Here is a 14,237-nt window from a genome sequence, read left to right on the forward strand (position 1 = left end):
CAGGGTATATTCCCAGTAGTGGAATTGCTGGGTCAAATGGTATCTCTATTTGCAACTTTTTGAGAAAGCGCCATACTGCTTTCCACAGGAGTTGCACCATTTTACATTCCCACCAACAGTGAATCAGGGTTCCAGTTTCTCCACAACCTCGCCAGCATTTGTTGCTTGCTGTTCTGTGTCTTCTAATTCCTTTCACTACAATGAACAGAAGGTTTCAGAAGGCAGTGCGGGATGACAAAGTGAAATATTACAATAAAATGTGCAAGGAGCTGGTGTCAGAAAACCGAAAGGGATGAAATCTCTCAGCATTTCTTAAGCTCAAGGAACTGAAGAACAAATTCAAACCTCGAATTGCTACAACTAAGGAAGCTTTATGTAGAGTATTAAATGATCCAGGAGGTATCAAAAGAAGATGCGAAGAATATACTGAGCTATTAGTCATAGTCAATAGCACAGGACTTGCTCTAGTCAAGATCTTTGTATTATCAGTAATGATACTCCTGTTTCCTTGTCACCTACTGAATTTGGCTTGATTTTTCTGGCATATCCTGTTAAGCTAAAATTGTCATTGTTTAGAATTATCTTCAATATTGTTGCTGTTAGGTCCCACTGAGCCACCTCAGACTTACAGAGAACCTGTGTACACAGAATGAAATCATCTCATTCTTCACTATCTTCACAATCTCTGTTGAGATTAAATCTATTCTATCAGCCAGTCTAACTCCTCAGTGGTGGTCTTTTTCCCTTTTACTGACTCTATTTTACAAATATGTTGTCCTTTCCCAGCAGACTTCTCAAGATAATATGATAAAGGTATATGAGATGAAATTTCCTAATCTTTGCTTGTAAAGAGTGGTCTGACTACACAGCTCCAAGACAGTTTTATTTGTTCTTTGGCAATTTATGGAATGCTCAATATTTTTTCTCCCCTAAAACCACAATTCAAAAGTATTAAGTTCTCTTCAATCTTTCATTATCCATTTTATGCATGCATATTACTATTAGGGATGTTTCTTTCCTCTTTTGGTGGGGTAAGATTCCATCTCTGCAGCTAGAGCCTTTCAATTTACCGGTGAGACAAGCCAGTCCTCTTGTAGATTGTTGACACTGGCCAATCCCCTTGTCGAATGGTAGATAGTCAATTCCTTTGTGGAGAAGCCAACGTATCCTATTCACATAGTTCTATCCATCAATATGGTCAGTCATCCACATTCAAATAATGCCACAAAAGCCATTTCAAAAGACAAACTCCGTAGTGATCTTGTTAAAAATATGTCTTCTTTGAGCCTGCATGACACTTTGAAACAGCTAAATCCTTTTACATTGTGTAAGTGGACATTCTTATGTTATTAAAATCTATTTTAATTTTGTTAGAACTAATGCTTTAATTTTACAGTAGTCAATTTAGGAATACAGAAGTCCTCTTCTAAAGAGGCACTTGAAAGACCACTAATATAAAAATTTGTAATAATGAGCTTAAGTATATCAGAGATAATGAGAGTAACAGGGTAAAGTTCAGATCTGTTATTTATGGTTTATTATAATTCGTAGATGACTCAATGGTACCTATCAAAAACAATAACAACAGTTTAAAAAGTTAAAGAATGGTTACACATAACACATAAATAGGAACAATCCTGGAAGGTTAAGAGAGATGAAGAGAAAAAGGGAAATAAAAAAAAATCATAAACAGGTAGAGAGAATGACTATGGGCAATAAGAGTTTGATTAGACATTGTGATTAATTTTAGTAATCAATCAATCAATCAAATAGTTAATTAATTCTATAAAACAAAGATCAGATAAAATAGCATATGGGCATCCATTACAGAGAATAAGTGTCTAAGGAAATATCTGGGAAAATTATGGTGAGATAAAGAAGAACAATTCACATAAATTGTCAAGGATCTGAAATGATAGAAAAATTACATTTTTCCATTAAAGTAACACTATAGAATATGGAGTAGTATGTTTATTTGCACTCGTCTTTATAGCTAAAAAAGCAAGCTTATTTGGTCTTATTCCAGGAGAGTGGAAGAAAAGGTCAGATGTGTTCAGTGCAACTGATTTGGAAAATTAACCACACTAATTGATAGACACATTCTGCTAGAAATTAGATGCACAAGAGAGATTTCCCCAGGGTGGTTTGGAACTATGTGTTATATAAAAATATTTAATTTTATAAAAAATGCATTCATCCTTCATTGTCTTCTGGTAGAAATCCATTCAGCTGATCCCTCATTTGATTTCTGAGGCTGCAAGTTACGGAGTGGAGGGGGAGGGGGAGAGCTCTCTCATCATTCTCAGAAGGAACCACTAGTGAATTCAAACTGCCAAAGGTGCCAGCCTTGTTAGCAGCACAAATCCCTGTGGACTAGGTCACCGGGCTATTACCAAATCAAGGTGACTTCCTCAAAATGGTGGGGATGTAACTCTTAGAGGCTATGTTAACACAAGACCTACACTCTTCTAAACAATTGTATTATACTGTATTTAAAGGTAAGTTTTATATTGCTTGCTTATAGTAGTTAAAAATAGCTCTAAAATTAGCTCTATGTAAACACAAACCTAGGCTTTTCTAAACAATTGTATTATACTGTGTTTAAAGGTAAGTTTTATATGCTAGCTTATAGTAGTAGTTAAGGATAGCTCTAACATTAAGATCAAAATATAACCAGTTAAACAGGTAGAGTATATTAAAAATGGTAGTTGAAAATTAATTCTTTAAATTGCTTAATACAATGCGACCATCTAGCTTATTATAAGTGGAATAAAATTAAATGAATATAGAATGACTATAACAATACTAGATAAAATTTTTAATAAAAGATTTTATTTAAAGGAGCTCTGGTGGTATAGTCCATAGTGAGGTAAACTACTAATCCAAACACTATGTGTATCATTGTTTAGAAGTTATCTGTGACTTGAGGGAGAAAGACAAACTATACTGTTGCAATTTAAAGCCTCATAAACCTAATGGAAGGTCAGTAAGTGAGTGAGCGACTTTATTTAAGGTCACTTAGAAGCTTAACCAAACAGATGAGGAAATATGACATAATATTGGTCTAATAAACTTTACATTCAAAGTTTTGCAAAAATTGTCAATGGATTGGCTTAGAAGATGGAATAGGAGGTAATATATTTGAAGAGACAAGAAAACGAGTGAATAATTGTTTTTTCCATTTTGGAGAATAAATATTAAACAAGGGTAATTTGAACTTTAAATAGCATTCAATGGACTATTTCATATTGGAGGACTTCAGTATAAAGTGAAGCAAGACATTTTTCTCTGGTTTCATCCACATGCTGTGTCTTCAATCAGGGCAAGAGTAAGTAATAATTGGATTGAATAAAATTATGTTTTTATAATGCAAAATTATTATGAAAGAAAGAATAAAGAGGAAGTTAGATTTCATTGTAGGAAAATTTGAAGGTAGAGGAACAGAATCTCACCTGGGTAAGGATCAAAAAATGTAAACATTGAGAAGAGTGGATCATAATTTCTCACCGAATTAAAGGATAACTGATATTATCATAAATGTAATACCTGTGTTCAGAGACAATGTTATTGATTTATGGTTTTTCATTCTATATTAAGTGATGGAAGAGAATAAAAAAAATAGAACAATAATACAAATATTTAGTCTCTTGGTAACAAAGGTTTGATTTTTAAAATTAGCCATATATTGCAATGGAAAAGTAGTAAAGTAATCTTGATTACATTAACTAGAACTTTAGAAAGACAATTTTTACATGAGAAATGTTGGATACCAACCTGGGATTCAGGGAATTCATGCAACAATTGAAAATAACCTCTTTTTGTTAGGAAAACTAATCCTAGATCTATCCTGAGAATGTAAACTCTCAGTCTCTCCAATATCGACATAATAAAATTTATGAAATTATATTATAATTATATTTATTGAAATAATTTTCATAGCATGAGTTTCAACGCCGACATATCAAATCTCTTTTACTAGAAACACATGGCTGTAGTAGAATTTACTTAAGAGAGATCTAGGTTTATCTTATGCACATGTTCAATTAGCAGAAGTATAAATACTTTTTTAATTAAGAGAGATCTATGTTTATTTATGCACATGTTCACTTAACAGAAGTGTAAATAATCTTTTAAAATGTAAACGAATTAACTATCTCAAATTTACCATATCCACAGATGGAAAGCAAATTACAGGCAGAAGAATCAAATCGGACTGCAATGAAGGAGTTTGCTCTCCTGGGATTTTCTGATATACTCAACCTCCAATGGGTTATCTTTGGGGTATTTTTACTCATATATCTAATTATTTTGCTGGGCAATGGCATCATATTACTAATAATAAGAATTGACCCTACACTCCAGAACCCCATGTATTTTTTCCTTGGCAATTTTTCCTTCTTGGAAATCTGCTATGCAACCACCACTGTCCCAAGAATGCTCAAGGACATTTGCACCAAGAAGAGAAATATATCCTTTCTGGCCTGTGCTACACAACTATGTTTTTTTCTTATCTTTGGAGGCACAGAGTGTTTGCTTCTGGTAGTGATGGCCTATGACCGCTACGTGGCCATATGTAACCCTCTGCACTATCCTTTGGTCATGAATCACAGGGTCTGTATCCGGTTAGTGGCTGGCTCTTGGATCAGTGGACTTCCGTTTGAAATTGGGCAAACGTGTCAGGTTTTCTCTCTCTCCTTCTGCGACTCTAACACAATTAACCATTTCTTCTGTGACGTCCGTCCAATAATCAAGCTTGGATGTGGAGATACATCTGTGAATGAGATGCTGGTCTATATACTTTCCGTGATATTTTTCATGGTTCCATTTATGCTAATTGTTACCTCCTATGGCAAAATTATCTCCAGCATTCTAAAAATATCATCCGCCAGAGGGAGGGCCAAGGCCTTCTCCACTTGCTCTTCTCATTTGACAGTTATAATCTTATTCTTTGGAACCGCTGCTATCACTTATTTCCAGCCCAAGTCAAATCAATCTGAGGGACTGGAGAAGCTGCTGTCTCTTTTCTACACGATATTGACACCAATGATGAATCCTTTCATATATAGTCTGAGGAATAAAGATGTTACTATTGCATTAAGGAAATTACTTCCTAAATTATTATCATGAAGCAAAGATTTGAAATAACAGAAGTAATTTACCCATGTTTTTAAATATTTATGTAAAAGAGGTAATCTTGCAATTTTAGTTGTACATTCTAAGCTATATATAACTAACAGTGTTGTAACCTCACAGTCTACCCACTTCTCTTAAATCAGAACTGTTTCATTGTTTACCCAATAGTAGTCTTTCAGTGACTCTATTTCTAGCAGATATATGTTGTCCATTTTTCTCCTGAGGAGCACCTGGCAATTTAAACTGTATTGATTTGGCTGCACAAATCTTTACCCCGAACCCACCTGATAAGAGCCACATTTGTATAAAAAATTTAAACAGTAGGCAAAGATATTGTTGTTGTTATTATGTGCCGTTGAGTCATTTGCGACTCATAGCAACCCTATGTACAACACCCCTAAACCCTGCTCTATCCAGTGCTAATCGCATTGCCTCTGACACACCCATCCAGATTACCCCAGTCACTGAATCAATCCACCTCATAGAGGGTCTTCCCCTCCTGTGCTGTCCCTCCACCCTACCCAGCATGATGTCCCTCTCCAAGGACCTGTCTCTCCTTACATGTCTAAAGTATGTCAGACGAAGCCCCAGAATCCTTGCCTCCAAGGCGCAGTCTCGTTTAACCCTCTCCCGGATGAATCTGTTTACATGGCAGTCCATGGTACATTCAATACTATTCTCCAGCACCACAGCTCAAAGACATCAGGTCTAGTCATAAAAAAACCCGAGATACTTTTGTCTTATTATGTTGGTAAATAACAATAAATGCATTATGAACTCTCAAAAAATATACCACTCTGTCTTGGGAAAAGTTCTGACATATTGTTATGGAACTGAGTATGAGGAACTTGGATATATTGTCTAGTAAGTGGGAAATACGAGTAAAATGACAACAGAGCATGTCTTTTATTCCTAATCTAAAATAAACCCAGTTAATTTTCATTTTATTGCATAAACAACCTCTTACCATATCTGTTCAGTGACAGAAGAAAATTTGATCATTAATTGGAGATTTTTTTTTGCAACTCAGTTAATTTGTAGAACTATAGAAGCAGTTATTTCTTTGAAACAAAGTGCATTGAAATAGTGTGAAATTATTATTTTTGTTATCATCACACACAAGCCAGCTGGTTCCAACACATAGCAACCCTATGGAGAGTAGAATAAAATACTGCAATATCCCAAAATGCTGTGCCATCCTCATAATCACTGTATGTTCAAGGCACCTGTTGCAGTCACTTTGCCCATGTCTGTCATTGAGAATCTGTCCCTTTTACGTAGTCATACTATTTTACCAAACATGATGTCATTGTCTTTTTTTAAATTAATTTTAATGGACATTTACAGAGATTTGGGGTTTCATTCATTCATTGTTGCACTATTTTCTCTACCCTCCTCCCCAGTTCATTCTTCTTTTTTTTCCCCTTTGAAGTCTGTTTTAATTGTCCAATTGCCACAGTGCTTGTCAAAACCAGTTCTGATTAATCTCCTTTGTCAGTGTGTCCTTTGCCATTCCCTATCACTCCTCCTTGACAGAGACTACACCCTGATTCATAAGGAAAAGGGGATGGCGTATTCCCTTAGCTACTTCCTGCTGGAAAGGGATGCTTTAGGTTTCAGGGTGAAGATCTTCTCTCACTACTCTAAAGGATCCCTTCGGCAATAGGAAACACATAGACTATTATGGAGATTGATTTTGAAATTTAGATGCACTGTTATCAATTGTGCTTAGCCGTGCATGTTCATATCCTTGAAGATGTAACATGGAAGTGTTGCAGCCTAGAAGACACAAATTTAACTAACAAGTTAAAAGTACATGAGTCAAAAATTGAAAAGCAGTAATATTCCACATAGAGGCTCTAATAGTGGCACCAATCAAGTTACAGAGGGAAGGTAATTCTTACAATAAAAGGCCTATTGACTAGCACTTTGTCTGTTATAGTATAAAAGTTTGGAATCACAAGATGGAGAGGTTCAACTATGTCATTTATGGTTCTTAAGTCCTGGAGCAATTTCCATCTACCACTGGTCTGTTTTACAATTCGGAAGTCCGCATACAAGGCAGAAGTGACGTAAGGAACTGCTTATGAGGTTTTCCATCAATTCCAACAACTAAGAAATAGTGAGAAGAGTTAGGTAAATCTTATGTCTTTTTATTGCTGCACAACTTCTTACCACTAGGGTCCTCCTCATGATAAAAGTATAAATTGAGTGTATTACTTCCCGAAAGAAAAATTGTATTGAAAACACTTAGGAATATAACTCTTCTATGACATATATATGATCACAAAGATTCAGAAAGCAGAGCAATGGTTAGGATAGTAGAAGGAGAACAGATGCCTTTGAACTGTGGTGCTGAAGAAGAATATTGAATATGCAATAGACGGCTAGGAGAATCAACAGTTTCTGAAATCAGACTGATTCTTGGAGTCAAGAATTCTGATGCTTCGTCTGACATACTCTGAACATGTTGAAAGAAGGAACCAGTCTTTGGAGAGGGACATCATGCTTAGGAGGGTGGAGGGACAGTGCAAAAGAGGAAGACCCTCAATGAGATGGATTAACTCAATGACTGGGGTAATGGGAGTAGGTGTGTCAGAGAAAATAAATTTGGCACAGTATAGAGCTGCGTTCAGAGCTGTTATACTAAGGTGGTTATGAGTCCTAAGTGACTAGATGGCACATAACATGATTCCTTTATATGTCATTCTCTGTGCTCACTCTTTCTTGTGCTTAAAATAGTTTTTATTCATCTGGTGGCCTAGTGTCAAGAAGCCGTGCTGCAGTAGCGAAGGCATGAAGTTCAAGACCACCACCTGCTCTGAGGGAGAAGGATGAGCAATCTCCTCCCTTGCAATTTAGGGCCTCTGAAAATCTGCTGAAGGGTCAGCTATGGGTTGGTCCAAGTCAGTACTCAGCAACAACTTGTGGCTGACAGTAAAGAATTGCCGTTATGTTGCCAACTCAAAGGAACACGGTTAGAATCCACTCTCTGCTCTGCAGAAGCAATGTTTACTATTTTGCTGTACTTGGGATTTACAGCTTCTGAAAACTCGCTGGAGGGCTCAGGTATGAGTCAGTTCCCACTCAGAGACATATAATAGTAAGAACAAAGCCAGAGAAGATGGATTTGAAAACAAGCCAGATGGATTGCCAAATAGTACTACTCTGCTAGAAAATAAATAGATACACAAGAGAGATTCCTCCCAGAGTGGGAGCAACTTCATACTATTTAAGAGAGTTTGGCATTTGATAGCAAGTAAAGACTAATGCAGAATTAAAGGGACTTCTTGACACTGGAAACAAAAAGAATAAAGCTTAAAAGTATTTATAATAACAAAAGATGTAAACCTAGGCAACTTTATACACTCTTCCAAGGTAAGCTATCATTATTTTGAAAACCTATTCAAGGATAATTCTAAATTTTAATATGAAGATATAAATAATAAACAAAAAATGACATTATAAAAATATTTTTGAAAATTAATTAACCACTTAGAATAGAAAATATACCTCTCTAACTTCCCCAATTAGTTATATTACATAAATGAGTAGATAATTCCTTTACAATAATGTTTATTATCTTTATAAAGTAATTCATTCCTGACAATTTCACAACTAATACTAAGAAGGACATATAATAAAATGCTTGTCTAATCACCTTTCTGCTTAAACAACTAAGTTAAAATCGTGTGTGATTGTATTAGAAAATGAAGTAGGAGCCAAGAGAGTTGAGAAGAGGTGAAAATGGTTGAATAATTGTTTATGAAGTGCTGGATGGTAAATGTTAAACAATCTCATTCTGAATTGTCAAGTAGCTTTAACCACTGTCTTACATTTGCATAAATTAACATAAAACCAGACAAGATATTTATTTATGCTTTCCTATGATCTCATAGACATGAGCCCTTTCATAGAGACCCAGAGTAAATTATAATAGTATTTAATAAAGTTATGTTTCTATAAATCATAAGTACAACCAAGAGAGGAAGATGGAGTGAATTTTGAGGAAATTAGATGACAATGAAACTTGGACTCTTACATGGGAAGGGTCAAAGTGTAGCAAAAATTGCTGCGAGGAATGGTTCATAGTACCTACTAAAATTAAAGGTTAATTAACATAATAAGGAAAATACGGGTAAGTTTATGCTGACAGTAGCTGAAGAAAGAACAAGAATTATACACACCTTTATTCTCTTGGCAACAAAAGATATGTTTGGTTTAAGAAAATAGAGTCTCACAATATGAAGGAGAAATATTAAAATGAATTTTGAAGGAAGAATTCAGTAATTTTTTTCAAAGAATATCCACACTCTTGGTACCAGCAACCATGAAACTAAAAGATGAGTTTCATTGGGAAAGTTTGCTGTCAGAGACCTCTCCAAAACACTGAAGAGCAACGATGTCAGTCTGGAGACTAAGGTGTGCCTGAGACAGCCCATGGTCTTTACAATTACTTGCTATGCATCAGAGAGCTGGACTAGGGATGACAGAAGAAGAGTCAATGTCTTTGAGTTTTGGTGCTGGAAAAGAGTACTGAATATACCATGGACTGCTAGGAGAATAAACAAGGTCGTCCTGCAGAGGGTGAAGCCAGACTGCTCCTTGGAGGCAAGGATTCTGAAGCTTCATCTGACATACTTTGAATATGTTGCAAGGCGAGGTCAATCCTTGGAGACTGACGTCATGCTTGGGAGGGTGGAGAGACAGCATAGGAGAGGAAGACCCTCAATGAGATGGTTTGATTCAGTGACTGGGGTAATAAGGATAGGCATATCTGAGACAATAAGATTGGCAAGGGATAGAGCAGACTTTAGGGCTGTTGTACATAGGGTTGCAATGAGTTGCAGGTAATTCGATGGTACCTAACAACAACAACAACAATGTTGATTTGAGAAAAATTGAAGTAGGAATGTTGACACAGAAATAGATCATAAAGTGAAAATAAGAGTTATTGGCTCTCAATGGATTAAAACCCTCTGGTGACATAGTGATTTTTATTTGTTTTGAGTGTTTGCGTTAAATCTGCCACTCTGAATTGTCAAAACATACCAGCTGCACTGAAGAAGAAAGATAAAGGAGTCTGATTGTGATTTGATACAGATTTAGAGCCTTGGAAATCCTGTGGGCCATTCTACTCTGTTCTACTGAATCACAACATATAAAAATCCACTAGATGGTGATGGATTGTGTGATAGTGGACTGTGTTTCAGTAAAATAACCAAAACTCTTGCCTGTGCAATAAACCCTAATGAACATTCAACAGTTCAAGTTTTAGGAAATTATACCAGGCTTTTAATTTTTCAGTTGATTTTTAATAGCATCACTTAGTTGATAAAATTTCAATTGACATTCCTTAGAAATGGAATATGATTATGGTGGAACTTAAAAGCTATAGAAGTTTATGTATATATATAGATATAGATATATATGTATATATGTGTGTATATCTCTATCTCTATCTCTCTACCTCTATCTCTATCTCTATCTATCTACCTATAGAAATAGATATATATGTATCCAATTGTTGTTGTTGTTATGTGCCATTGAGTCACTTGCGACTCATAGTGACCCTAACAGAAGTAAAAGTGTTTTCTTTAAAAAAATGTGAATGAACTAACCGTCTTGAATTTACCATATCCACAGATGGAAAGCAAATTAAAGGCAGAAGAATCAAATTCTACTATAATGAGGGGGTTTGTGCTCGTGGGGTTTTCTGATATACCCACACTCCGATGGATTCTCTTTGGGATATTTTTAGTCATGTATCTGATTATTTTGATGGGCAACGGCATCATAATACTAATAACAAGGATTGACCCTACACTCCAGAACCCCATGTATTTTTTTCTCGGCAATTTTTCTTTCTTGGAAATCTGTTATGTAACCACCACTGTCCCTAGAATGCTGGGGGACATTTGGACCAAGAAGAGAAATATTTCTTTTCTGGCCTGCGCTACACAAATGTGCTTTGTTCTCATCTTTGGAAGCACAGAGTGTTTGCTCCTGGCAGTGATGGCCTACGACCGCTACGTGGCCATCTGTAACCCTCTGCACTATCCTTTGGTCATGAACCACAGGGTCTGTATGCAGTTGTTGGCTGGCTCCTGGATCAGCGGACTTCCGTTTGAAATTGGGCAAACGTGTCAGATTTTCTCCCTGCCTTTCTGTGGGTCTCACACAATTCATCATTTCTTCTGCGACATTCCTCCAATCCTCAAGCTTGCGTGTGGGGACACATACGTGAATGAGTTGCTAGTGTATATAGTTGCTGTGATGTTTTTCATGGTGCCATTTCTGCTGATTGTTACCTCCTACGGAAAAATTATCTTCAATATTCTGAAATTGACATCAGCCAAGGGGAGGGCCAAAGCCTTCTCCACCTGTTCTTCTCACCTGACAGTTATAGTCTTATTCTTTGGCACAGCTGCTATCACTTATTTCCAGCCTAAACCAGACCAATCTGAAGGACTGGGGAAGCTGCTTTCTCTGTTTTACACCGTTCTGACGCCCATGATGAATCCTCTTATATACACTCTGAGGAACAAAGACGTCATGGTGGCACTGGAGAAATTGCTCCCAAAGTTATTAACACAAAAGAACGACTTGAAATTATAGAATTTGCTTATGTTTCCTCTCATATAAACACAAAAAGAAAAATCCATTTTGCTTCTATATTCTTAACTTCGGATAATAGTGTGTCAACTCTCCTATATTATTGTAAAATAATTTTTTCCTTAGAAGCAATAGCTGTTCTGCAATTAAGCCACAGTTTAAGTGAGCTGCAAAAGTCTAATACTGAAAATCCATTTTACCTCAATGTGAAGAAAGGAGGTAATTGAAAGTGAAAAGATAATTGAATTATTAAGAATTACTCTTTTAAGTGATTTTTTTCCCTTATATTTTCTAATCCTTCTGATGCATTTTCTGCCTTTCTCTACCTCTTTGGATTTAGTCAGTGCAACATTGTTGTTATGTGCTGTCAAGTCACCTGCAACTCTGTCCTATCCTGAGCCAAGCTCACTGTCTCTGACACATCTGTCCCTGTATCCCTAGACACTGTTTCAATCCAACTCATCCAGGGTCTTCTTAACCTGTGCTGTCCCTCCATCCTTCCAAAGATGATGTCATTCTCCAAGGATCGGTCCCTCCTCGCAAGCAGTAACAATATGAGGGAAGCTGGAAGAAACTTGAGGTTTTATTTGTGTAGTAGCATTATTTTATCCCTTTTTATACTTCAATTCTTTTTTTCACACTATCTACCTTCATTTACGAGGTTCTGATATTTCCTCCACAGTCCAAAAATACCATGTCAATAAGTGGTCCAGTCATTAATTTGTGAGGTTTTGTATTTCAATTACCTGAAATAATTAAACACTCTTCCAGATCTTCAATAGTTTATCACTTCCTCAGTCTATTCATTCCAACTCTGGTACAACTCTATGAATTTTGATAAATGTTGATGGTTGTAGAGGGGCTTTAGTTCTTTTGTTCACAGGGTCGCAATGATCTGTGCTTGACTCAAAGGCCATCAACAACAACATGCATTTTGTAGTGATTTCTACCTTTGGTTTATAGCAAAACAAAATATTAACTGTTTCAGTTTATAAATCGACTGAAATTTAACCTATCTTATACGTATAACAAGAATTGCAGAAAAATAACTATTACAAATATATTTGGGGTAATAATAAAAAATTTTGATGAAAAATTAAATTTAGAGGCAAAGGGAATTAAAGATTGTAGTGAGACACTGGGGTACAGCTCTAACATAAGACCACCACCCTCTAATAAGATTAGAAGAGTTGTTGTGGATGATTTCCAAGCATGCCTTGACATACAAGAATAACTAAAATGTATTTATAATTTTTCATTGTTAATTTTGTAAATGTCATGATTTTCTTAAAAATAATCTTTTTGTTAAGCAGTGAAATAAACTTTTAAATCAAATCCTTTGAACACTTCCTTCCTACTCACTGCAACCATAAAGGATAAGGTGGAACTATGCCGTAAGATTTCCAAGGCTGTAGTCACAGGAATTGACCACCATATGGTTCTCCTGCAGATCTGTTGGTGTGTTGAAGTACTCATTTTTGGTTAACAGGAAACCTTTTACTGACAAATCATTCGGATTCCCTATAATGAAAAAGGAAATATCAAAATTTTATTTGAAAATTTCCATGCGCAAGTCAGCAAATGGGTGTGGATGGGAATGTACCTGAAAACCATTCAGGAGAAAATAATTTAGAAGGCATCATTGACTTCTTCAAGGCAATTGAAATTCAAGAGATTTCTGCTCTATTTTCTTTTATGTCCTCTGTGTGGTGTGAATTTGCTATGATGAAAATCAATTAGTACATCAGAGGACACAATTATCAAATTCATTCGGAAATAAGAACCAAGAAAGAAAATATTTACATGTATTCCTTTCTTTTTTATGCTAAATGCCTTAAGAAGCATTTAGTATTTAGCAGATATTAAAATATCAGTCAAAGTATTTTTACGTTTGTGAAAGAAATAGATGTGTGATTCTGTTTGTATGAGTGCGTGTCACGACGCCATATAATATCTGTGGTCATCAATTAAAAAATATATAAAAGGCACATAAAAATACAACTATTAAGAAGAAATAACTTGAAGTTTATTTAATAAATATCAGTGAACCTGAATGGTGAAAAAAAACACAGTCATTAAAACAAAAGACAGAGAAAAATGTTAACTAATGTTTGATTAATGTAGAATGCATAAGTGTCAACAATTATTTGATTAATGAAGAAAATTAATGGACAAAATTAGAACTGAGAAACAATTAGAGATTTATACACCAATGTTCATAGAAGTGTTATTCACTATCGTAGGAATATGGAAACAACCCAAATATCCAAACAGAAACAAACGGAATGAGAAATTGTGGTATATTCAAATGATAGAATATTACACAACACTAGGGAGCAACAATATTAAAAATTACTACATAACTTGGGAGGGAATGGAGAGCATTGCTGTTGTTTGTTGTTATGTGCCATCGAGTCGCTTGCGACTCATAGCGACCCTATGTACAACAGCCCTAAACTCTGCTCTGTCCTGTGCCAATCGCACTGTCT

General features: G+C 35.7%; 1 protein-coding gene and 1 pseudogene across 1 annotated transcript; both read left to right on the forward strand.

Annotated features, from left to right (window-relative positions):
- The first annotated feature begins 4,164 nt into the window (after window positions 1-4,164).
- Window positions 4,165-5,145, forward strand: LOC102859017 (annotated as a pseudogene).
- A 5,616-nt stretch (window positions 5,146-10,761) lies between these two features.
- On the forward strand, window positions 10,762-11,751 carry LOC102875658 (olfactory receptor 10AG1-like). The gene has a single exon (XM_006902303.1). The coding sequence runs from the start codon at window positions 10,780-10,782 to the stop codon at window positions 11,749-11,751; it is 972 nt and encodes a 323-aa protein (XP_006902365.1). The 5' UTR covers window positions 10,762-10,779.
- The last annotated feature ends 2,486 nt before the right edge of the window (window positions 11,752-14,237 follow it).

Source organism: Elephantulus edwardii, unplaced genomic scaffold (assembly GCF_000299155.1).
Source record: "Elephantulus edwardii isolate Elephantulus edwardi_28Jun2011 unplaced genomic scaffold, EleEdw1.0 scaffold00389, whole genome shotgun sequence".
NCBI lineage: Eukaryota > Metazoa > Chordata > Mammalia > Macroscelidea > Macroscelididae > Elephantulus > Elephantulus edwardii.